General features: G+C 40.2%; 1 protein-coding gene across 2 annotated transcripts in view; it reads right to left on the bottom strand.

Moving 5' to 3' along the window:
• Window positions 1–2,248: 2,248 nt before the first annotated feature.
• RALB (RAS like proto-oncogene B) overlaps window positions 2,249–27,431 on the bottom strand; it is a 46,065-nt gene continuing 20,882 nt past the window's right edge. For both annotated transcript variants that reach the window (XM_044242637.1, XM_044242638.1), the window contains exons 2-5: window positions 23,747–23,912; window positions 13,882–14,090; window positions 9,869–10,046; window positions 2,249–3,813 (exon numbers count right to left, since the gene is read on the bottom strand). In XM_044242637.1, the coding sequence (XP_044098572.1) occupies window positions 3,694–3,813; window positions 9,869–10,046; window positions 13,882–14,090; window positions 23,747–23,860 (621 nt within the window). In that variant the 5' untranslated portion in view covers window positions 23,861–23,912 and the 3' untranslated portion in view covers window positions 2,249–3,693. The remainder of the gene's footprint in view (window positions 3,814–9,868; window positions 10,047–13,881; window positions 14,091–23,746; window positions 23,913–27,431) is intronic.

The raw sequence follows: 27,431 nt of genomic DNA, 5'->3' as shown, positions 1-27,431 counted from the left end.
GGTCACAGAACAGAATGTTCATGTCATCGACCTTGACAATACAAAAGTGAAAGGTGTCACAGAGAAGGAAGAAGTAGGAGGGGGTCAAGAGATAAAGGGCAGGCGTGTTAATATCCTCACCTTTCAGAGTGGGGAGCCAAGAGATGCTGTCAAGTGTTGCGTGAATAATAAATATTGTGGTTTTTTATATTTATTAAAATATAAAATTAAAATTAAAAAATATTTATATTTATTAAAACAAATAACATAGTCTTAAAAGGTGTAACTGTCACCAAGAGAGGAATTAAAAGAATCCTATGAATGTCAAAAATGGAGTAGGGGTAAGGGACACAAGGGAGCTACGCCCTCATCTACCACAGCAAGTCATCTCAGGGAAAAGCTAAGGTCAAAAACCAAGAAATCATGGCCTAAGAACAGTATTGAGAAACTCGGGAGTACCTACTGAATGATTTGAGAATAGAAATGGTGTGGAACCTGACTTTTGGGGCAGAGGGCTGGAATAGGAAGACTGGGACTAGAGCTTCCATTACAAACACTTACAGACCAATAGAATTTTGAAGCACATGCAGTTACAATTTTGATTAAATAATTTTAACATATTTTTAAAATAAAAATATCACGGGACGCCTGGGTGGCTCAGTTGGTTAAGCAGCTGCCTTCGGCTCAGGTCATGATCCCAGCGTTCTGGGATCGAGTCCCGCATCGGGCTCCTTGCTCTGCAGGGAGCCTGCTTCTCCCTCTGCCTCTGCCTGCCACTCTGTCTGCCTGTGCTTGCTCTCTCGCCCTCTCTGTCTGACAAATAAATAAATAAAATCTAAAAAAAAAAAAAAAAAAAAGAACTCTTAAAAAAAATAAAAATATCTACATCAAGTTTACTACTATAACATTAACCGTATATATGTGTATTTTCCCCACTGTTACTACTTACCATTGTTCAGCTTCTATTGTATTGTAAGCTTCTAGACTAACAGAGGTGAATTCTGTATTTCAACTTCCATTGAAGTTTACATTCTGTAATTCCCTTAACTCAAACATGCAGTTTTTCCCACACCTTTATGTCACCGGAGTCAGGATGGGCTCACTTAATTGGTATGTTCTTTTTCTTAGTGGTATATAAATTATGGTGACATTTTGCAATTAATGGCGTCTTGCATTTGATGAAACAGGATACTTATAGCAAATTACATGTCTAGGTGTTTTTCCCCTACGTCATGTTATGAAACCATAAACTGCTACATCTTTTCTACTACTCGGCCCCTCCCTCATTCTAATCCAGCCATATGATCTTTGGGGTCTTTTCCTGAACACCGTTGGGTCTTTGGACCTGCTGTTTGCAAGGCTGGGCACCTGGCTTCAAGGGCAGGCACTCTCAGCTTAAATGCCACCCTCCCCGAGAAGTCTGTTGACCATGTGGTCAAAATCAGCTCTACTGCCCAGAAACGCTTGCTATTGTATTACCCGGTTTTATTTTCATCAAAATGCTTACCCCATCATTTTCATTTATTTGTCTCCTACATCACTGGAGGATAAGCTCCAGGAGAACAGAGCTCTTGCCTACCTTGTTCAGTACCATATCCCAGCACCTAGAACCGAGCCTGACACCAAATAGGTCCTCAAATATTTCTAGAATGAATGCTTTAGGAAAACAATGGTGGGCTCTTGGACACAATAGTTCATCATTTAGCAAGTAACAGTGTTTCAAATTTATAAATAACATTGCATCCTTATTTTTCCATGTAAAAGAACCTCATATGTATAAATTCTTCTGTTAGAAAGATGCATTTCTGATTGCTATCAAGTTAAATATAATTTTAGAGATACACTAATAGCATACACCAAGAATAATCTCCGTAGCATGAAATAATTCATACCATCTTTAATATATTTGTACATCTTCCAAATCTACCCACTATTGACCACAACTGATATCAAACAGTTAGCAAACTATAATGAAAAGAAAAAGATTGTTTCAAAAACTTTGGGTGTGATTAGCTTCAAGCTTTCAAATTTTACAAAGAAAGAGTAGTCTTCTCTCCCAAAGGAAAGATGAAGTTAAAATTACTGTTCATACTTAAATTATATTTCCCACAACCAAGTTCAAAGGATTAATTGAAACAAAATTTGTCTGATAATACAGAACACTTAACAAGATCAATAATGAGTAAGTTACTGTCAGTTTCTCTAATATTTGCATTTTACCTGTATGACAAAAGGAGGAAATAAAAAGGCTGAAAACTTGAAAAAAGTGTTATTTGTCTGCTTTTTTTTTTTATTAAAAAAGACCATGATTCTTTAGGAGGTGATACAAGATTGCTTTCCTTTCAGATCATAATTTCCACAATTTCTGTACTAACTATAAATTTGAATGGTTCCCACTCTCCCCACCCCAGTTCACTTTTGGCACCTATATGTGGAATATCACTTCCGAGAAATGGGGGAAAATGTGCTGAATACTGGGTCTAAGTACTCCTTTCCTGAGGAAAAATGTTCAGGTTGCTAAATTGAGAATATTGATACAAGAAAGCATAATAATATCTCAACAATAAAAGCCTTTTTCTAACCAACTCTAAGGTTGTCTCAGAAGAAAATTATGTTAGAAGTAGCAGCCAATTCTCAGAGGTACAAGGGCAATGGCTTATCTTATCCTTTCCCTCTTCTCCTAAATTTAAATTTAGAATTACAGAGCAATTCTATGAGAGGTAGCAGAATGTCTGGCACAGGCTCCAGCTTCATGATTTGAGAATACAATTTCAACTCATCACATTCTTCAGAAGAACTCATGATACTGAAAAGAAATAAAAGAAGAGGCTCTCTTGACCTCTGAATGCAGAGAGGTTGACCAGAAGGAGAGATATTGGTTACCAGCAGAGGAGGAAGAGCCTAACCATGTCTGGCCATTAGGAAAGGATGTATCCCAAGATATATTCTTAATCTGATTAGAAGAGTGTGTCATTTATAAAGTATACCAGTCTTGAGTCCTCACTTGATCTGCTAAAAAGAAGCTTCTGCATAAAAATCAGGATGCTACAGGAGAAAAATAGACAACACAGGCTATAATTGGCTGTTTAAATATGAAGAATTCAACTTTCATTTTTCATATGGGTGAAGGGTTTATGAGCTTGTTACCGACCTATTTGGCCCGACTCATATTTATTTATTTATTTATTTATTTGCTGTGCTTCAGATCCACAGGGTAGTGCCAAGAAACTTATCCCAAAAAATCTCTGAATTTTTATTAGAGCTTAATGGATTTTTTTGAGTACTTCTGTTAAGCTGATGAAAGTTAGGAAGGTTCTTATCTTACCCTCTGCCCAAAACTTAATAAGACCTTTTCACTTCAAAATGGAAGACAGTGATGTTATAAAACTAGGGAGGGAAGTAAGATGCTATGACAGTACATTTCTGTTTAACAAAACACTTATTTCTTACCTATACACTACATATGTGATTAAACTTTTGGGAGGGAGAAGGAAACTCCCAAAACCTCCCGACAAAGTAGCTGTTCCAATGCATGAACAAGGGCTTATTTCTTCTGCCAGCCACTGGTTCACAAACATTTCCCCCATTTAAAGAAGTATGTGTAAATGAGGTTGGGGAGAGCAGGGAACACACCAGGAAGTCGACTATACTCTTCTCTTAATGAGCCCACCCCATGTCCTTAGCGGCGATCGACTTCATCCGCCATCTTGGTTTTCACAGTAAGCAACACCTTTCTTTAAAACTTTTCTTGTTCTTGCTGCTTTTCTTGCCATTCTTGTCTTTGTTCTCAGACATCTTTTTGGCTCTGATTTCTCTCATTAGATCAAAGAACACCTGGGTTGGGAAGGAAGGAGTGAAAAGAATAGGGAGGAAAAAGCCATTTAATGATTTCATGAAGTATTTCCACTAAGTAGGCTATGTAGTTACATTTTAAAGCATAAAGCAAACTTATTTTTATCAACTCTGTGCCAAAATTTGCATCAGACTTTCTAGCATCTCCAGCCACCAGCCAAGGTTAAGAATAGGAGTGCCTGCCACTGGGTACTTTCTTAGATACTACCATGTCATCCTTATCATGACCTTAAGAAGGTAGGAACATCATTATGCCCCACAACTTCCCCGGCAAAACTAGAAGACTCAGAACATGGAGGGGGTGGGGAGAAGGGGGATAAGGCATAAACAAACTCAGTCTCCTGCACCAGGAAACTGGGGAGATGGGGAGGAGAAACATGCTGTCCCACACCCTCCCACACCCATGCCCCTGCCCTCATTCTCAGGAACAGTCACTGTTCCATTCCTTGTGATGTGCACCGAAAGGAACTTTATCAAGAACTGATAGAAGGCTTGTCCTTTGAATGCCAGCATGTTATTCAGATACAAATTATCATTGGTCACAATAGTTTGGGTTTTGCCCTCTGCTACCAGCAATCATGCCAAAGTGCCAATGATACCTAAGCAGACAAAATATGCTTCCTACAAAGAAACATTTCAGATTTATTGGAGGGAATGATGCAGACTAAAGTGTGAGACTGAGTGTAGGCTTTAATCTTTGGATGTTCACACAAAGCTACAAGCTCCTTTTATTTTCATAGACATATCTTCTTGGTGAAAAGGAAGACCAACTTTCTGAGTGGGGGACTCCCTGTGCTCTGGGCACCAGCTCTGGGCACAGAAAAAGACCTTCTTCCTCCCAAAGTGACCTAAGCAGCCCACCCACCAGGGCAGCAGTGAATGGCTTCAGATGTTACAGCTTTTTCTTTTTGTTCTAACAGCAAAGGCAGGAGGGGAATGGAATGTGTCCAATTCAAAATGATGACGAAGTTGTTCATGGGCCGATCTTATCAACAGCCTCCCATCCTTTAGTGTAAATTGTTTACGAGTGAATACAATGCTGCCAGTCATAAGTTTCTCCTGGGTCCTGTTTGGCAGGTCAGGCTGGTCCAGTGGAGGAAGGGGCGATGGATGGTGCCTGGCAACGGCCCCAACCACCAGCACCCTGTCAAAAAACTACATATCCATGGTTACATGCTGAGAAAGCCTTCCTGATTTTTTTTTTTTAATAAAATACAATGTCTGGATTTCCTGTGTGTTCCTACAACTAGGACACAATTTGATAGAAAGAGATTTGGAATAGCAGAGGAATCAACATAAGAATTGAGAAATAATATGAAGAAAAAATAGCTAACAAGTAAACGTACTTCACGTCACAGACAGTTTTATATTGTAGATGCTGCCAAAGTGCTTCTAAAGTGAACCTTTCTGAGGAGAAATAACAACGGACACCAGAAGATACAAAGAATTACAAGAGAATATTAAAAAACGCTATGCCAACCAATTAGACAACCTGAAAGAGATGAATAAATGCCTAGAAACATACAATATTCCAAAACAGAATCAGGAAGAAAAAGAAAAATCTGAACAGACTGATCACTAGTAACAAAATTGAACTGGTAACCAAAAAACTCCCAACAAACAGAAGTTAAGGACCAGATGGCCTCACAGGTGAATTGCACCAAACATTAAAGAACAGTTAATACCTATTCTCCTCAAACTACTCCCCCCAAAAAATGAAAAGGAAGGAAAATTTCCAAATTCATTCTATGAGGCCAACATTGCCCTAATACCAAAACCGGACAAAGACACCACAAAAAAAGAATACTATAGGAGCACTTGGGTGGCTCAGTCAGTTAAGCATCCCGCTCTTGATTTAGACTCAAGTCATGATCTCAGGGTCATGACCTGGAGCCCACATAGGGTTCCATCGCTTCCGGCTCCATCGAGCTTGGCGCTTAGTGGGGAGTCTCCTTGAGATGCTCTCTCTCTTCCCTCTGCGCCCCCATGCTCTCTCTCAAATAAATAAATAAATCTTAAAAATAAAACTACATGCCAATATCTGATAAACATAGGTGCAAAAATCCTCAACAAAAATATTAGCAAACTGAATTCGACAATACATTTAAAGGACCATTCACCACAATCAAGTGGGATTTATTCCAGAGATGTAAGAGTGGTTCAATATTTGCAAATCAATCACTGTGATACATCACATTAAAAAGAGAAAGGATAAAAACCACATGATCATATCGAAAGACCCAGAAAAAAATCATGTGACAAAATACAACAACTGTTCATGATAAAAACTGCCAACAAAATGGATTTAGAGGGAACATACCTCAATATGATAAAGGCCATATATGAAAAACCCACAGCTAACATCATACTCAATGGTGAAAAACTGAGAGCTTTTCCTTTATGATCAGGAACAAGAATGTCCACTGTCATCACTTTTATTCAAAATAGTACTGGAAATCCTAGCCACAGCAATCAGACAAGAAAGAAAAATAAAAGGCATACACATTTAAAAAGAAGAAGTAAAATGGTCACTATCTACAGATGACATGATACTATGTATAGAAAACCCTAAAGATACTCAAAAAAACCCTATTAGAACATATAAATAAATTCAGTAAAGTTATAGGTTACAAAATTAAAACACAGAAATCTGTTGTGTTTCTATACACCAAAACTGAAGCAGCAGAAACAAGAATTAAGAAACCAATCCCATTTACAATTATACCAAAAAGAATAAAATACCTGAAAATAAATTTTATCGAGGAGGTAAAAGACCTATACTCTGAAAACCATAAGACATTGATAAAAGAAATTGAAGATGACAAAAACAAATAGGTATTTCGTGCTCACAGACTGGAAGAATTAATATTATTAATTTTTTTTTTTAAGATTTTATTTATTTATTTGACAGAGAGAGATCACAAGTAGGCAGAGAGGCAGGCAGAGAGAGAGAGGAGGAAGCAGGCTCCCCGCTGAGCAGAGAGCCCGATGCGGGCCTCGATCCCAGGACCCTGAGATCATGACCTGAGCCGAAGGCAGCGGCTTAACCCACTGAGCCACCCAGGCGCCCAAGAATTAATATTGTTAAAATGTCCATATTTACCAAAGCAATTTATAGATTCAGTGCGATCCCTATCAAAATACAAGCATTTTTCACAGAACTGAACAAATAATCATAAAATTTGTATGGAACCACAAAAGACTTTGAAAAGACAAATTAATCTGGAGAAAGAAGAATACAGCTGTCTACAGCCATACCATCCTGAACGCGCCCGATCTCGTCTGATCTCGGAAGAATACAGCTGGAGGTATCACAATCCCAGATTTCAAGATATACTCCCAAAGTGTTAGTAATCCAAACAGTATGGCCTGGCTCAAAAACAGACACACAGATGAATGGAATAAGACAGAAGGCACAGAACTAAACCATGGTTATATGGCCAATTAATCTAAGACAAAGGAGGCAAGAACACATAATGGGGGAAAAAACCCATCTTCTCAATAAATGGTGTTGGGAAAACTGAACAGCCACATGCAAAAGAATGAAACCAGACCACTTTCTTACACCATACACAAAAATAAACTTGAAATAGACTAAAGACCTAAATCTGAGACCAGAAACCATAAAACTCATAAAAGGAAGAACATAGGCATGAGCACTGGGTGATGTATGGAAGTGCTGAGTCACTGTGTTTGTACAGCTGAAACTAATGTTACACTGCATGTTAGCTACACTGCAATTTAAATAAAAATTTGAGGAAAAAAAACATAAGCAGTAATTTCTTGTACATCAGCCTTAACCACATATTTATGGATCTGTCTCCTCTAGCAAGAGAAACAAAAGAAAAATAAACTATCAGGACTACCCCAAAAGAAAAAGCTTTTGCACAAGGAAGGAAACCATCAGCAAAAGAATAAGACAACCACTGAATGGGAGAAGATATTTATAAATTATATAGTCGATAAGGGGTTAATGTCCAAAATATATAAAGAACTTACACAACTCAACAGCTAAAAACCAAATAATCTCACTAAAATGCACAAGGACCCAAATAAACATTTTTCTAAGGAAGACGTAGAGACAAGCAACAGGCATATGAAAAGATGCATCACTCAGCCCCAGGGAAATGCAGATCAAAACCACAATGAGAGATCACCTCTCACACCTGTCAGGTTGGTAACAAAAAGACAAGAAAGTAAGTATTGATGAGGATGTGGAGAAAGGGGAATGCTTGTGCACTATGGGTGGAAATGTAAAATGGTGCAGCCACTGTGGAAAACAGTAAGGAGATCCCTTAAAAAATTAAAAATTGAACTACTATATGATCCAGTAATTGTACCACTGGGTAGTCATCCAAAGAAAATAAAAACACTAATTCAAAAAGATATATGGACCTGGTTTTTATATTTTTATAGTAGCATGATTTACAATAGCCAAATTATGAAAGCAACATAGGAGTCCATCAACAGATGGATGGATAAGGAAGATGTGGTAAATACACACACACACACACACACACACACACACACACACACAGAGGAATATTACTCAGCCATGAAAAAAGAATGGGCTCTTGCCATTTGTAACAACATGGATGGACCTACAGGGTACCATGCTAAGTGAAATAAGACAGAGAAAGACAAATACCATATGATTTCACTTGTATGTGAAATCTTAAGAAACAAACAAACTAAAACAGACTCTTAAATACAGAGAACAAACTGGTGGTTGCCAAAGGGGAGGAGGGTGGGATAATGGGTGAATTAGGTGACAGGGATTAAGAGGTCCAAACCATCAGTTATGAAACAAATAAGTCACAGTGACAGCATAGGGCATTTAGTCAGTAATACTGTAATAACACTGTATGGTGACAGATGGTGACCACACTTATCATAGTAAGCACTGAGTAATACACAGAATTGTTAAGTCAACTTGTTGTACACCTGAAATGAATATGACACTGTACGTCAATCATACTTGAATAACTTTTTTTTTAATAAAATGAGTCCCTTCTAATGCCAAATTCTCAATGCCAATGTTCTTCTAGCATCACTTCAAGGTAAAGTAAGCTTGATTACCAATCTGTCCCTCATCAGGGAAGAAGTAAAGGAGAATTACTTCCCCCTAAGAAAGAGCAACATAAGAGGCACTTTGCGGGATTCAGATGCTGTCGCGGATAGAACAAAGCATATATAGCCACTGCAAGGAGGCCAAAGTGAAATGGGTTTGGATGTTCCAGGCGCAGGGATCGTGAAGTAAAAGCTAACAAACAAGGTGAAGGCGAAGGAAAAGCCATATGTCTAAGGCTGTCTACTTGAACTGTGTGGCAACCACTCTGAACCTTAATTCTTAAAAACAAGAAAGCAAAACAAAACCAAAAACACACGCCAAAACCTAACGATAGCAATCACTGGTAGGTGGATTTTCAAAAATTGTCAACGTTCATCATTGTCAAGGTCGCCCTTTCATTGGCGTCAGAGATCTGAATGAGAAAGTATGCAGGGGATGGGTAAGAGAGAGAAGAGAAGAGAGATCCCTGGAGAGTTGATTCCTGAGAGTAAATGCTACTGAGAAGTTAAGTTATAAAGACAGAATACTTTGGCCCTGCCAGTGGCCAGCAAGGTGAAAAGAATGATTCCGACAGCAAATCAAGATATGCTGTGTCTCTTGGAGGAAGTTCCTGAGAACCTGCTGAAGAACTTGACGCTGAAGAACAAGAGGCCATGGCAATGAGAGCACAGAGAACTACTCGTGTCCACCCACACAGTCTGCACAAAGCCAGGGTCTCATCTCGCTAGACTCCCGAGGGCCGTGTCAGCACTAAACATACCCCACAAAGACTCCCGACAAAGTGAGAGGACTCTGTGTTTTTTTAACTCCAGGGTCAAACCCTCCCAGGGCTTCTCACCGTACTGGCTGAGACATCTGGAAAAGGCAGTCCTCCCCTACTTTGCATAAACAGTTCCTTCCAAACCAAACAGACGAGATGTCTACATTCTGCTGTTTCTAAGAAACACGCACAAAGTGCACACCTACCTTGTCCACATTGGCCCGTGTTTTAGCCGATGTCTCCACATACTGCACGCCCCACTCCTCTGCTTTACTCCTAGCCTCTTCGATGGGCACCTGCCTCCGCTCCTCTAGGTCGGACTTGTTTCCCACGACAAGCAATGGAATTTTATCTTCTTCAGCCTTAACACGGAGGATCTGTTCCCTGAGATAGCATCCAAACAAACAAAACCAAATAACACAGCTAAGACAGCTAGAATAAGAATCAACTTCATTGATGCTTCTCAAATGAAAGGCTTTCCTCGGGCAGAAAAGCTTATTACGCTCAGGGCATGTTCCAAGAACGCACTCCCTAGATCCTGCCATAAACGAGACAAGTGTTTTGAAAGCCTGGTTCTCAGTTTGCCTGTATCAGAAGGATGTGGGACACTCATCACAAACACAGATTTCTGGGGCCAACAGGAGTCCCACAGAAGTGATGTCTGATTAGGAGCCCAGGACTCTGCATTTCAACAGGGTCCCCCATTTACACTTAGGCACTTTTCTTTTAAGGAAAAGAACAACTTGGGAACCTCTGGGATAAAAACAAGGTAAGAGAAGTATCTTCATACATAAAATGCTTAATAATTCCCCTTTAAAAATGGTATAATTACTTTGTGAGAATAACAGTCAGTGTTTTTCATAAGGAAGGCAGTGGTTCATTAGATCATGAAATCAGTTTCATAAGTCACAACCGTAAATTTTTTCCTCAGTGAAACAGAATATTATAGAATAGAATGGAACCATCAGGGGCGCCTGGGTGGCTCAGTGGGTTAAGCCTCTGCCTTCAGCTCAGGTCATGATCCCAGGGTCCTGGGATCGAGCCCTGCATCGGGCTCTCTGCTCAGCAGGGAGCCTGCCTCCCCATCTCTCTGCCTGCCTCTCTACCTACTTGTGATTTCTGTCTGTCAAATAAATAAATAAAATCTTTAAAAAAAAAAAGAATGGAACCATAAGAAGGACTCTTGAGTATAAAAGTATGGTTTTGTGAACTTCTGTTTCAACCAAATCTGTATCTATGTATGCCTCTGCTCCCCCAAAGATAGTTTGCATTTAGATACAGTAAATGTTACAGCCAATAGAACAGGGTTAGTTATGTTAAGGAGTAATCAGATTTTAGTGCATATTATGCTTCAACTACAAAGTAAAAAAAAAAAAAAAAGGAAAAGAAAAGAATCCAATTAAATTTTACCTCTACTAAAACTATCAGCTATCTAAAATTATTAATCAAAATCAAAATTACACAAATTAAACATTCCACTTCCATTATTTTGGTCCAGTAAAGACAATTCTACTTCTACATTTTAAAATATTCCAAAAAAGGTCCCTTCAAAAGTGCATTTTGTGGAGCTCTGCATTGGTTTTATATGATAAAGGGTAACATTTCATAAAAATAAAAATATTTTAAATTTTTTCCATTAGAGTCCATTTAAGTATAAGCAAATATTTTAAGAAAAACAAAAAAAAGAAAAGTGGATGTTTGAAAATTGCCTTTAGATAGCTTTACTACGGGGCGGCTCGTTGGTCTAGGGGTATGATTCTCGCTTTGGGTGCTAGATAGCTTTACTACGGGCTACATGTCAACAGTGGTCAAAGAACATACTACATTTATAAGTTAAATGATCAGCAAAACTATGAACAAGAAAAACGGACAGCTCTCTGACTCATTAGTCATGCACAGGTTTGTAAAATTACCTCACTAATAAACATGTTAAATAAAAAATTGGGGTACCAAGTCTGGTCTCTTATTACAAACTGATTTTTCTAGCTTATTTAGTATTATCCAGGGAAAGTTTCAAGGAAGATAGAGCATATTAACGTTTTATATCAGGATCTTCCCATAAATACAGAAATGCTACGTTTGAAAACTGCTAAGAGGCATAACATGAGTTTAAGCACAAAGGGTCAGATACTCTACCTCCATTCTTCTGCTTCCAATGCTGTAAGAAACCTGGACAGCCCTGTGACTTTTATCTGAGTGTCCAGAGTTCAAGTCAGAAGAACTAACTTGCCCTTGTTTTTCTTTTAGGTAGTCATCTGTCCTTTTTCTTCTAAGGATCCCTGTTCTCACAGAATGACCAAAACCCATCTCCCAAGGTGAGATGAGACCCTGCTCCAAATCTGTGGGAACGCACGAATGGCGTGTGTGTGTGCACGCATGCATGTGGGATGGCATGGGGAGAAAGGATGTCTGTTCTCGGGACAGGACTCTTCCACTACCCATCATTTCCTTTCTTGGTGAGTCATGGGGGTGATGGGAAATCAAAAGGTTCAGAATATGCAAGAAAATGAGGAAGCGTGTGCATCTGTCGTGTTTTATCCTCAAGGACAGATAAAAACAGGATTCTGTAGCTGCAAACACAGTTTTATGAATACTGGGGCTATTCCCACATAGAGAAAACTCTAGGTATGTTGGGAAGTCTGAAAATTAATAGGACCACTCAGAAGAGTCCTGGTCATTTAACTGATCACCACGACTCACACACTATAGTATCAGAGAATTTGGATGTTCCACCCTTGAAGACTTGACACTAGGCAGCACGGTAATAGAGATCGACTTTGTTTACCTTCCACTCACTCTGCTGGTTTAGCTGGGATCACCCCTTGAGGCCTTCCAGGCTCACTGATGCCTCCCCCAAATCTTAGAGGGATATTTAGTTTCCTCATTCTTATTTTTGGTTGATTCCTCGATTTTTGACCAGAACTTGCTAAAGAGTGGGAAAAAAAAAGTCTTTCCCCCTTTCTTAGTTCCCTGTTAGACTCTAGATCTGGTTCTTAAAATCAAAAGTCAACTGGGCAGATATGTTTATAAGGCGAGTCATCAAAAAAACTATAATTGTGTAAGAGAAACAAAAAGCGTATGGGGTAAAAAGAGAAAGATGTTCTTCCCATTAGAATTTGTCTTAGGATAATGCCTAACAGCTCACTGTTTCTTTATAATGAAATGAACTTAAGGTATCTTTAACCTTTAACCTCCATTTGAAATGAATTACAGCAGTTAATATTCTACTCACTGTGAAAGCAACCCCCCCCCACACCCTATGAGAAGACCTGGGGACAGCACGTGGTGCAGGTGGCCACCGTGTCTGCCCTGAAGGATTTATAGCCTAAAGCATCATTACATTTCAACTCATCAACTAACAAGTGCATTTTCAGATAGAGAAACAGAATCTCCAGCGCTGAGTAAACTTGCCCAGGGTCACAAAAGTGCTAAGGGGCAGAGCAAGGATTCAAACCCAGATCCATCAGATTCTAAGGCTGGGCTCTTTTCCACTCGCCTAGCCTAACAGTCCTTACAGTTGCAGCAAATGGCCATGCGTACCCAAAACTTGCAGTCTCCTGACAGTGTTTCATCAACCTCAAAATAGAGCAAAATGATTACTTTTCTGGCAAAATTATAAAAAAGATATGAACAGTTGGGTCACCTGGGTGGCTCAGTGAGTTGAGCATCTGACTCTTCATTTCAGCTCAGGTCATAATCTGCTAAGAGGCAGATTATGGCCTCGAGCCCTGCATCAGGCTCCGTGCTCAGCAGAGAGTCTGCTTGAGATTCTCTCCCTCACCCAGTGCCCCCGCCCCCCGAGTGTGCACGCTCTTACTCGCTTGCTGTCTCACTTGCTTTCTCTCTCAATACATTAAAAAACAAATCTTAAAAAAAAAGTGAATCCATCAATCATTGTCCCTTAGGATTTATATGAAAACAAAATTACAGGTTCTTGAGAATATGGAATGGCATTGTCCTCTCTAGGGACAACAGATTCTTCAGATAATTTATATTCAGAAATTATAAAACATGGCAACCCCAAGAGACTATAACAACTGGTGGACTATAATGTGCCAAGATTCAAAAAGTCGCAGAAATTCTTTAGCAGAATTTTCCCTAATAATGAGTTCAACCCTCTACTACTGTGCTCAGCCCCAAAGTCCTGCCAAGCTGAACCTGTGAGAAAGAAAGGCAAAAAGCCTCCCAGAGTCTGGAGACTCTTTCACTTGAAACATACCTGAATTCGGCAGTTGCTGTAAATGATTCGTGTTCTGTGATTGAGAACACGAGGAGGAAACCTTCCCCACTGCGGAAGTAGTTATCTCGAATGGCTGCATAGTCCTCTTGTCCTGCCGTGTCCAGAATATCTATCTGGACTTCTTCTCCATCAAGAACCACTTTCTTCCTGTAACTGTCAGCTTTTGTAGGTTCATAGTCTTCTACAAACTGAGGAAATAAGCAGCATTATCAGTAATGAATAAAGTTTTAAGGGAAAGAAGATCTGCCAAAAACATACATTTCAATATATGGGCACTTTGCCTCCAATCAACTGCATATTTACCGAGTGCCTGTCATTACCACACTATGTACAAAGCGTTATGAAATTAAAACTCTCCTCTTATACCCCTTCTGTTCTTTATCGCTCTCAGCTCTGCCTCTTCTTATTTTGTTTTTAAACAGGAGCAGAAATTCCCATTTTGTAGATGAGGAGTCCAAGCACAGGGCAGAAAGAACACTTGGCAATATTATTCTCAGTATAAAATTATACAAACACGGGCAAGGGTGAGAAACAGAAGCTCTTATACATACTCAACAGAAGTATAAAACTCATCTGAAAAGTAGTTTTGGCAAAAGGGACTAAGAAGATTAAATATACACATAATGAAATATAAAAATAAACCCCTCAAGCACCAGAAGAAAACATGGGTGAAATCCTTTTATTACCTTGAAGTAGGGAAGGCCTTTTTAACTATGACTCAAAATCCAGAAGCCATGTAAGAAAAAATCAATAAATTAGACTACATAAAAAATGTTTGAAACTTCCGTATGGCACAACACACTATAAAAAAAGACAAATGACACACAGAGGGAAAGTATTTGAACCCACATCACAAAGAGCTATGTTTAAATGGTTCTTAGAAACAGAAAAAAAGATCAACAATCCAATGGGAAAAAGTGGCAACAGACATAAACAATTCACAGAAAAATAAATACGTATGATGTGAAACATACGAAAAGATGTTCATCCTCACTTAATAGAGAATGGAAGTTGTTAACTACGTGGAGACACCATTTGTCACCTACCAGACTGGCAAAACCCCACCGTCGGACAACACACTCTGGGGAAAAGGCCCTCTTGTACACGGCTGGTGGGAGGGGAGAACAGTGCAGTCTTTATGGGGATGAATTTGGCAAAATCTAAGAGCACTGGAGTAGCACTCACCCTGGGTCCCAGCCACCCAGCTTCTAGGAATCTAACCTACAGCAACATACAGGTGATCCCTGTGGCACCGTGTGTGACAGCAAATGATTAATAAGCACCCAAACGCCCAGCAACAGGCACCCGCCAATGGAATACTATGCAGCTATAAGAAATGACAAAGAGAACTATGTACAGATACAGAAAGATCTCCAGATTAGAACAGTCTACCTTGTGCACAAGTAAAGAAGTAAAGTAGGGAGAATAAAGAAAAAGAAACGTGTGTGTGCGTATAGTGGTTGTGTATGTTTATACATATCTTAATAGGTACATATATACATATGTATGTTTTTAGGCATTTGCCAAAAAGATAACCTGGAAGGACAAATAAAAAAAATTTAAAAGCTGTGAAACAGAGAGACTGAAGCAAATAAACCTAAATGAATATTAAATTGGTAATAGAGCCAAACAGAGAAAGAATTAATTCAAGAGACTTTAGCACAGAGTATTTTGATTTTATGTCCCACAAAAAGAGACTAAGGACAAAAGAATTTCAAATAAATGCTAAAGTTCCCTCGGTGCTTGTATTACTGAGTAATAATGATATTAATATTTCAAAGCTCTTTTCTTTTCATTGTAGTAGACATCAAGTAAGTAATTATCTTTTTTTTTTTTAGATTTTATTTATTTATTTGTCAGAGAGAGAGGGAGAGAGAGCGAGCACAGGCAGACAGAGAGGCAGGCAGAGGCAGAGGGAGAAGCAGGCTCCCTGGCGAGCAAGGAGCCCAATGTGGGACTTGATCCCAGGACGCTGGGATCATGACCTGAGCCGAAGGCAGCTGCTTAACCAACTGAGCCACCCAGGTGTCCCAAGTAAGTAATTATCTTAATGAAGTCGGAAGTATAAATGTTTAGGAAAAAACTAAATTAATGACAGCAATGTACTATCAAAATTGAATTAGTGCCAGTTTAGGCAGATTCCCCCATGCAAAAGAATGAAGTTAGACCCATACTACACATCACATACAAAAATTAACTCAAAATGAGTCAAGACTGAAAAGTAAGAGCTAAAACCCCAAAACCCTAAGAGGAAAACATTGGTGTAAATCTTTATGACCTTGGATTTGGCAATGTGTTCTCAGATAAGACATCAAAAGCACAAATGGACTTCATCAAAATTTAAAACTTTCATGCTTCAAAAGACAGCATCAAGAAAGTGAAAAGAGATGCCTGGGTGGCTCAGTTAGTTAAAGCCTCTGCCTTTGGCTCAGGTCCTGATCCCAGGGTTCTGGGATCGAGCTCCACATCGGGTTCTCTGCTCAGCAGGGAGCCTGCTTCCCCCCCCTCTTTCTGTCTGCCTCTCTGCCTACTTGTGATCTCTGTCAAATAAATAAATACAATCTTAAAAAAAAAGAAAGTGAAAAGATAACCCATAAAATGAGAGAAAAAATTTATTAATCATATATCTAATAAGGGACTTATATTCCAAAAACATAAAATACTCTTAAAATTTAACAATAAAAAGACAAATAACCCAATTTGAAAATACAGAAAGGACCCAAATAAACATTTCTCCAAAGATGATATACAAATGGCAATAAGTACATCAAACAAGGCCCAACATCATTAGTCATCGGAGAAATGTAAATCAGAACCACAATGAGATACCACTTCATACCTACTAGGATGTAAAATCAAAAAAGAGACAATGATAAGTGTTGGCAAGGATATGAAGAAATTGAAATCCTCATACATTGCTTATAGGATTATAAAATGGTGCACATGCTATGGAAAACAGCTTTGCCATTCCCAAAAAGTTATACGTACAGTTACCATAAGACTCAACAAGTTTCATGCCTCAATATATTTATGCAAGAGAATTTAAGACATAGGTCTACACAAAAATTTATACACAAATGTTCATAGCAATGTTATTCAAAATAGCCAAAGAAGCAGACACAATCCAAATATCTATCAATTGATGAAGGCATAAATAAAATATACCATGTCCAGACAATGGAATATTATTCCATGATAAAAAGGAATGAAGTACTGGGGCACCTGGGTAGTTCAGTCAGTTAAGTGTCCAACCCCTTATTTCAGCTCAGGTCATGATCTCAGCATCATGAGATAGAGCCTCACACTGGATTCCATGCTGGGTGTGGAGCCTGCTTAAGATTCTCTCTCTCCGGGTGCCTGGGTGGCTCAGTGGGTTAAAGTCTCTGCCTTCCGCTTGGGTCGTGGTCCCAGGGTCCTGGGATCGATCCCCGCGTTGGGCTCTCTGCTCCGCAGGAAGCCTGCTTCCTCCTCTCTCTCTGCCTGCCTCTCTGCCTACTTGTGATCTCTGTCTGTCAGATAAATAAATAAAATCTTTAAAAAATGAAACAAGATGGGATTGGGAGAGAGACAAACCATAAGTGACTCTTAATCTCACAAAACAAACTGAGGGTTGCTGGGGGGAGAGGGGTTGGGAGAAGGGGGGTGGGGTTATGGACATTGGGGAGGGTATGTGCTTTGGTGAGTGCTGTGAAGTATGTAAACCTGGCGATTCACAGACCTGTACCCCTGGGGATAAAAATATATGTTTATAAAAAAATTAAAAAATTAAAAAAAAAAAAAAAAGATTCTCTCTCTCTGGGGCGCCTGGGTGGCTCAGTGGGTTAAAGCCTCTGCCTTCAGCTCGGGTCATGATCTCAGGGTCTTGGGATCAAGCCCCATATCTGGCTCTCTGCTCAGCGGGGAGCCTGCGTCCCCCCGCCCCCCGCCGCCTGCCTCTCTGCCTACTTGTGAACTCTGTCTATAAATAAAAAAATAAAATCTTAAAAAAAAAAAAAAAAAAAAAGAGGGATGCATGGGTGGCTCAGTTGGTTAAGCAGCTGCCTTCGGCTCAGGTCATGATCCCGGTGTCCTGGGATCGAGTCCCGCATGGGGCTCCTTGCTCGGCAAGGAGCCTGCTTCTCCCTCTGCCTCTGCCTGCCAGTTCTGTCTGCCTGTGCTTGCTCTCTGGCCCCCTCTCTCTCTGATAAATAAATACAATCTTAAAAAAAAATTATAAAAAAAAATTCTCTCTCTCCCTCTGCCCTTCCCCCCACTTGAGAGCATGCATGCACACGTGCTCTATCTTAAGTAAATAAATAAGAATCCAAAAAAAAAGGGAAGGGCGCCTGGGTGGCTCAGTCAGTTGAGCATCTGCCTTTGGCTCAAATCATGATCTCAGGGTCCTGAGATCAAGTCCCACATCAGGCTCCCTGCTCAGTGGGGAGTCTGATTCTCCCTCTCCCTGTCCTGCCATGCCCCACTCCATGCTCGCTCACTCTCTCAAATAAATAAAAATCTTCTAAAAAAAAAAAAAAAGGAACAAAGCACAGATACAAGTTACAATATGGTGAGCTTTCAAGACATTATGCAAAGTGAAAAAGCCAGATATAAAGATTATATGTTATATGATTCGATTTATATGAAATGTCTAGATAGGCAAATCCATAAGAATAGAAAGTGGTTATCAAGAACGAGGAGGGGAAGCAGGGGAGGCAGTAATGAGGAAAGATGTTAATATGTAGAGTGTTTCTTTTCTTTTTTTCTTTTTTTGAGAAAATTGTTCTAAAATTATATAGTGATGGTTGCACTTCTGTGTGAATATATTAAAGTCATTGAATTGACTTGTGAATTCACACTTGAAAAGGGTGAATATCATGGCATGTGAATTATACCTTAATAAACTATAATTTAAATTTTTTTAATTTGTTTTTTTAAAGGTTTTTATTTATTTGACAGAGAGAGCAAGCAAGGGAGGGAACACAAACAGGGGAAGCAGGAGACGGAGAAGCAGGTTCCCCACTGAGCAGGAACCCCCAATGTGGAACTTGAACCCAGGACCTTGAGATCATGACCTGAGCCAAAGGCAGACACTTAACCTACTAAGCCACCCAGGTGACCCTAAATTTTAAAAATTTAAAAATTGAACTGAAATTAGCAATTTGAACTTATGAGCCCTTTGAAGAATACCCTTAAAAAGAGCCTCATGGCTGGGTGGCTCAGTGGGTTAAGCCTCTGCCTTCAGCTCGGGTCATGATCTCAGGGTCCTGGGATCGAGCCCCGCAGCGGGCTCTCTGCTCAGCAGGGAGCCTGCTTCCCCCTCTCTCTCTGCCTGCCTCTCTGCCTACTTGTGATCTCTCTCTGTCAAATAAATAAATAAAATCTTTAGGGAAAGAAAAAAGAGCCTCATACTGGGGCACCTGGGTGGCTCAGTTGGTTGATTCCAACTCTTGATTTCAACTCAGGTCATGATCTCAGAGTTGTGAGATCAAGCTCTGCAGGGGGCTCTGTGCTCAGCAGGGAGTCTGCTTCTCTCTCTCTCTCTCTCTGTCTCTCTCTCCCCCCAACCCCTCCCCCCACTTGCACACATCCTCTCTCTAAAATAAATTTTTTAAAAAATAGCTTCATGCTGCCAATTAAAAGCCACTGGTTCTTCAAGTGATTTTAAATTTCAGAACAAAAAACAAAACAATTTTTAGTATTAGGTTCTTAAGTTTGTACTAACAGTATCTTAAAATATATAATACGTGAAAATTGACCTATGCTTCACACAGTGTCCTTTTAACTCCTTTCAAAAGAGATAAATCCATGACCCCAAAAAAGCCCACCACCCTCTGCAAATTTCTGAATATCATCATAAAGCATCTCAATTGTTCATTTCTGAGCTTTCAAGGTCAAAATAGCAAGAGTTCCAGGGACTCCCAGAAGGCGGGAAACCAGAGGTCCTGATACGACGGCATACCTCTATGCCAGGAAAGGTGTGCAGATTATTAGAACACAGATTGCAATCTTGATGTTTTCTTTTTTCCACTAGAAACAGGAAATCCCTAGAGTCTTGGTATCTGCTAAGATGATCCAGGCCTTGCAAGGCTGTGTGTGATTCAGTTTCATATGCCCAAGACACACAAAACTAAGACAACTTTCATGGAGACTCCCTTCTTACTGAGCATGACTTAGCCAGCCACTGAGCCAGCCGCTGACAGTCTAAAGAGTATAAGAGATCAAAGATAAAAAGGTTAAGATCTCCCTCCAATTTTTCTCAAAGTCCGAACTTAGCCAAAAATACACACTTCTGGAACCACCATTCCTCACATAATCTAATTTTCACAGCAATTTTTGCCATAATCTTGATTTTTTTTTAACTTGGGGTAAAGCACAGGACCAAGAACAAAGAACGTGGGTAGCCCGTGAGACATTAGATAACTGGCATCCCCGAGTGCAGGACCTAGTTTCCTCGTCTGCGAAATCAGGCTTGACTAGCTCATGTCTCAGGCAGAAGTCGCCACACTTGGCCATATGTTGGAAACTCCAAGAGAGCTTCTTAAAAAGAAAGATTCCCATTTTCAAATCTAGAAATAGTATCCATAAGGTGTTTTTTTACAAAGTCCCCCCCCCAGGAGATTCTGTGATCAGCTAAGTTTGGGAATCACTGTGAAGGTTTCTTCAAGCTCCAAAATTATGATTCTGGATCTCTACTGCCCAATATAATAGCCACTAAGTTCACGTCATGGAGCTGAGGAGCCACACGTATGGACAGCATAAATACAGAACATTTTCACCATGGTAGAAGGTTCTAGAAGACAGCACTATTTTAGAAAATCAATTAAAGACTTCTCCAAACATACAACGCTTCATCTCTACGCTTTGCTTGCTCTAATTTTATGTTATCATTTTTTCAACAACTGCTGCTCTCCAGTCCTCAAATATGATAGCCCAAGAAAAAAACAGACTAAGATCAAGCCCAGCTTTCCGTGTTTTCTCTGAAGATACTGGAAAAGGGGAGCAAAAGTCTTCTGCGTGCATCTTTTCCCCTCCCTCTCACCATACGCACACACAAACATACATAACAAAAACACAAATCCCGATCTGACTCTCCTACTTCATCTCGTAGAGTGTCGGCAGCCCTGCTATTGACAAGACTATCTGCACTGGAGAATTTGTTGTTGTGGGATCTCTCCTGTGTGCCACAGGTTGCTTAGCACCATCCCTGGCCTCTACCCAGTAGGTGCTAGTAGCACCGGTCCTCTCGTTGGGACACCCATAAATATCTCCAGACATTGTCAGTGATTCCCTGGGGGGACAAAATTCCCTTCTTCATCTTGATTAACAAGCTACTCCTCTAATCCTGTCTCCATCTTAACTCTTCTCCTCACTCTCTCTTCCTCCCAGACTCCACAGAAGAAAAATTAAGGAATTTTTAGTAAGCAAATTATGTTATCAAGCAGAAACAAAGACTTCCAAAGCCATCTTCAAGACATGCCCCACCTCTTTTATGCAAAAAAACATTCTTAGTAAATCAAGCAGATTCCACGAGACTTCCCCACTTTGGCCCCTAGTACAAGATAAAGAGAAGCAAACATCAAAAGACAAAGGTTTCTTATTGTGAGATATAGGGAGGGAATGACCCAGGAGGAAATCAAGGTCTAAAGTTTATTCATTCAAGGAGGAAATTTGGTCTGAAGCTTATTCATCTTTTTTAAGGACAGAATATAAAATGACTCATATAATATTGGATACAAAAATGAATATCTAGAGTGGGAAAAGAAATCATAATCCATTATAAATTTTTTTAAATGGACAACTACTACGGCAAATATACCCTCAGGGGACCCTCAGTAAGTCATGCCCTGGTAAGATGCTCTCCCCTTAAATACAGAGGAATCTGTGACTGGCTTCTAACCAAGGGACTGTGGCAATAGCCACAAGATCACCCTGTGATTTCATTTTCTTATATAAGAATCTGTCTTAGCTAACCAGAGAGACATTCCTACTGGCCCTGAAGAGGCGGCTGCCATCATATGAACTACCTACGGAAAGAGCCTGGTAGCAAGGACCTATGGACCTCCAACCCATGTTTGCAAGAAACCGAACTCTGTCAGCACCCAGAGCGTGGAAGAGGACCCGAGCCTCAGCTGAGCTCAGAGCCACAGTTGACACTGATGCAGCCTTGTGGGACCCGGAGAACAGCACCCAGCTAAGCTGTGCCAGACCCCTGGAAACTAGATAACAAATGTGCGTTGTTTGAGGCTGCTACATTTGTAGGAATTTGTTACATGGCAACAGAAAATCAATACAAGGGGCTCCTGGGTGGCTCATTCAGTTAAGCATCTGCCTTTGGCTCAGGTCATAATCCCAGTGTCCTGGGATCAAACTCTGCTTCTCCCTCTCCCTTTGCCTGCCACTCCCCCTGCTTGTACTCTCTCTTACTCTGTCAAATAAATAAATAAAATCTTTAAGGAAAAAAAAGAAAAACAATACAAATACTACTTATTTCACAAAATCCAGCGAAAAAACATTTTGGCTAAGTAACTGCCTGGCATCTCTCTAACATACCTTCCTGTTGGTTTGTTTGTTTGCCGTATACTCTGATGATCTCACCAGACATGCCAGTGATTCTGTACTACTTCCTATAATGAATAAAAAGCAATTTAGTCTGTCCTCCAGCATAATCAGTCCAAATTTCTCTTTTCTTGAAAGTTTAGAAGGGTTTTTTGCAGCTTCACAATGACTTGACATCACTAGTCATAAAAGTTGTAGGACTATTGTCAAATTTAGGAACCTCTACTCAATTTCCCTGTAAGAAGCTGTAAGATCTGGAAGAACCTTCCAGACCAATTTCCAGACCAGCTCTTTACGTCTCGATGCTTGCGTTTCCTCCACGGCCCACACATTTTCAGAGTCAGGTGCCACGGGATAACATCCACACCACGATATACTCCTGGCTCTGTATCTCATGTCACAGTGCCAGGTGAGTTAGCAGACTAGGTGGTGGCCATATTCCTGGAAGCCATGCTGACAGTGGGACAGCTGGTAACAACCACATGCCAAAGTGACTCCAAACCACATAACTATATTCCACTAATTCCCAACTAACAGTATCCCTATTCCACTTCCCTAAGCTAGATCCCAAAAATGGTCATTGCCACACCAATACCATCCAACATCAGCGGAAACTGGACAGAGGGCAAGTCTAGGGAAAACAGATAACAATCTTAACCAACTGTGGCTACAAGTCACTTCTGTCTGCAAATCTTGTAAAGCACACACCCTTGTGAACAGAATGCAAGCTCTTGTCAGAACACTCTGCCTTTAATACCAGCCAATGGCCATCAGGCAGGGATGTTTGTTGCCACAGAAATCAAAACTGTTGCCACACTGGACTTGGCACCAGCTCTATTATCTACATTAAGTGATATCAATTTAAGGCAAGGATGGTTCAAGCTTCCCTTTGCTGTGTAGGAGAACTAGAGAGAATTGGATGTCTATCACTTGGGGAAAGACTGTCTTACGACAACTTAGCTCCCTTTAATATCTCCCCAAATTGACTGTTACAAAGCTAAGTATCTGATCTGTTCTTTAGAAACAGCCTCCTCCCTTGTGTCAGAAAGAAATCATAAAGGATGATGGAAATCATGCAAGCAGGGACCCCTCACATACTTGCCACATTTGAAATTACTTACCAAAAATCAGGAACCCAGGTCTTATGCTGATTAGACTCCCCCAGGAAGCTATTCAGAAACCAAGTTAACACAAATTTGCCCATGACCCTCCATGCATGTGGGGCAATGAGCACATGGACACAGTTGGAAAAGGGACATTGTTACAGCAGACTCGATGATGAAAGCCATCTGTGCCTGGTATGTCTTACCTCATCATACATGAACTGAAGCGTCAGGGCCGACTTGCCAACCCCTCCACTGCCAACCATGATCACCTTGTGAAGGGCCAAGGAGCTCTGGCCCTTACTCTTGTTTGCGGCCATCCTGCTGGTTTTCTAAGGTTGCAACACACGAAGAGAGCTGCTAGCTGAAGAGCTGCCAATGAAGGAGACAAAGACTTAGAAGCAGTTTGATTTCTACCAACTAAAAATCAAATGAAATCCACATGCCCCAGAAAAGCCTAAGCCAGACATTCCAAGAGAGAAATAAATCTTCTAGGTTGCAAACAGAGATAAAACCACCTCTTCAACAACCCTGCAAGTAACATAGCACAGCAGAGCCAGAGAGAAAGCAGGACGGAAAGTGGGAAAAAATAGGTACGCACATCCAATGCCTATATCGCTGGGGTGGGTAGGAAAGGACAGCCTGCCGCCAGAAATCCATATATCCTCAAAAGTGTTTCACTGAAGTGGAGTTACCAGAGAGCTCCCTCTTTCCACCCCTACCTCAAGTCATCTGGTACCCCAGAGAACACCAGCACTCAGGGACCTCAGCCTCCACCTCTTTATTCTACTCCTCACCCCACCCTGGACCTCTACCTCCCAGCACAGACACTCAAAGAGACCTCCACATGGGCGAAGGAGGTGCTTGGGAAGGGGATGAGTAAATGCAGTTTTTATAGTAAGTATCTCTTTGTGGCACATGACAGAGTTAAGAGAAGGAACTAAATTATTTTTTCCAAGTGTATTTAAGGTGGTAAATTAAAATGAGTTAAACTTTCCTATAATAACAATTGATAAGTCAAAATCAGTTTAACATCAGATGTGAGATATAAAGAGACAAGAATCTCTGGTATTAGTGGGAAGATAAAATTTTCCAAATAAGTAAATTTAACAAATATCTGGAACTTATTTTAATCCCAGTACCAATTTTTTATTTTAACTAATGTGTATGGAAAAACCATTTCACATATACCACAGGGTAAGGAAAAGGATATGGGGCTGGGCATCTCATGGACTTGAGCCTGAGTCTGTCATTTGTGAGCTGTGAGACTTAGAACTATTTGATTTCTCCAAGCCAGTTTTTTACCTGCCAAAACGAACCACCCCCTACCTTGCAGGATTCGCCTGAGGATTAAATGAGACAACATATGTGAATGACCTCAGTGCCTAGCACCCAGTAGGAACTTAATAAAGGTTGATTTCCTTCCTAGCAAATTCTAGCTTTTTAAAATCTTTAATATTTTTCTAATTACAAAATAACAGGCTCCTATTTCTATTACTGTTGACCAGGTAACTTGAAAGCATCAGTGCTAGAACAATAAATTAATACACACAGCACACACATAAATCATCCAGGCAAAATAAAACAACATTGCTTTAGATCAGTGGTTTCCATCCTTGGCTGCACAATGGAAATCACCTGTGGAGGTTTAAAAACATCCTGATGCGTGGGTCCCACCCCGGGGCTTCTGGTGGAATTGGCCTTGCATGCAGCCTGGGCATGGGGACTTCTAAAAGCTTCCCAGGTGATTATAGCAGACATCCAAGATTGAAAAGTTCTCTTACGTGCACAGCTGAGCTCAAAAGAAAAGTAAGAAATCCCCATGGTAGGGTAAAAACAATCAGGGAAGTAACAGCCACTATTCCTACAGTCCTGAATAGCTGCTGTTCTTGCTAACTTCGGATTTAACAAACACACAGGGCTAGAAGACCAGCTGCCCAGGCCTGGAGGGAGTTAGAACTGAGATCTCTTCTCAGTTGAGAACTGAGAAGCCAAGGCCGTTGGGGGAACACACCTACAAGGTTTAAAAAAAAAAAAAAAAATGGACTACAAAAACATTTGTTGACCAACAGGGGGCAATGACAAGGAAGTTTGTCTGACTGGGCCCCAGCTGCATGGAAGTATACCCAGAAAATCTGTAACCATAGCATTTCTCCCAATTAACATAAAAAGCATTCCCTGTCTAGTCATGATGCTGGAGCACAAGGCAGAGTAATAAACAAAACCTCTCTGGGAGGACAACATGCAGTAAAACAGATCAGGATAGTCACAGCTAAAATAAGGAGTGCACAATTCCAACCTATGACAAACCTAAGAAAATCACCATACACGGGAGTCCACATCCATAACAAGTAGGATTTTTCAGACAACTGCTATAAAATGTACATTCTGAGCATTTTTAACAAAGCCAAAATCAAAACGTTAGAAAAATGACTTTGTCAAAAGACCAGGAGGTGAACAAGATCTGCTTTCAACATCTAAAATATGTTTTTAAATATTAAAACAAAAATTATAATACTATAGAGAGGGAGAAAAAAAAAAAACTATGGTTTTTCTCTACCTAACTTTGGCTAATTGGCTGGGGCCCTGCAGATTTAACTGACAAAAAAAAACAGATTCACAGAGAAAAACAAACAGGAGTTTATTACTGTGTGCATCTCATATACACAAACTCAGTGATGAGTAACTCAAAGGGGCGGTTAGAACTTCGGCTTACCTAGCATCATAAAAATAATAATAATAAATTTCATGCAGAAGTGACAAGACCAAAAACAAAGAATTTTGCACTTCTAGGGGCAACAAGTTGTGGGAAGACAAATACTATATAGGGGAAACTGACGGACATTAAGAGCTGGTGAGTACACGAGTGTTATGCAGGTTCCACCGGTGCCTTCTCTGGGCTGGTTAAGAGTCCAGAGCTCTCAAGTAATTCAGAATAGCCCTGCTCTTCCTGGTAGAGAGGGGGAGGCACAGAATTTTATTTTGGTCTCTTACTTTTCAATTGCCTTCAGCTAAAAATAATCCTATGTCAAAGCAGCATATTTTGGGATAGCATGCTCTGAACCCTTTCAATCCTCAATAGAAAGTTTAGAAAATAGGGGCTTCTGGCTGGTTCAGTCAGTGGAAAGCATGACTCTTGATCTTGGGCCTATGAGTTTGAGCCCGCCATTAGGTGCAGAGATTACTTTAAAATCTTTAAAAAAAAAATAAAGAAAATTTAGGAAATAACTATCTTTAAAAGAGAAAAAAATCACTTACGATTCTGCCACACAGAGATATTCACTATTAACAGATTTCCTGCCAGTATTCTAATCTATATATTTCTATATTTAAAACCTATTTGAGATCATATTTGTGAAGTTTGGCACGTTATCTCTCACATATTATATCCATCTGTCTTCTTAGAGCAGGCTGAACATAATTAAATCTTTCCTGACGATTTAAGGACCATCCTCAGCATGAGATCAGTTATGTGAGTAGCCTTGGGCTGATGTGAGTAGACTCAGATGTACGCTCATTCGGCCCCCTTCCATGGAACCTCAGCTTACTGACTTACCTATGCCAGGTCTTCTTTCCACTGCTCCTTTTCCAATTATGTGCTTTTTAATAAGTGTTCTGAGCAATTAACTAGGTAATTAAGCACATCTGAATTGTGACTAAAATAGAATAAATGGGATAAGGCGTGGGCCTTCCCAGAAGGCTTCACTTTAGGAAAGTGAAACGGCTTTTGGCCTAATTTCTAGTCCACAAGTGTTTCCCAGAGAGCTCAGGTTGATTCATGAGGTTGGAACTTCCAGATCATCACACAATTTCTCTGAAGCAGCCTTGCTCCTATGAATTACTACAGTTCTTTGAAAATGGAGAAATAATCTTCCATGTTGGGGTCAGGAG

Source organism: Neovison vison, chromosome 3 (assembly GCF_020171115.1).
Source record: "Neovison vison isolate M4711 chromosome 3, ASM_NN_V1, whole genome shotgun sequence".
Classification (NCBI taxonomy): Eukaryota; Metazoa; Chordata; class Mammalia; order Carnivora; family Mustelidae; genus Neogale; species Neogale vison.
Note: the sequence above shows the minus strand (reverse complement) of the source record. Positions and strands in the feature narration are given on the sequence as shown.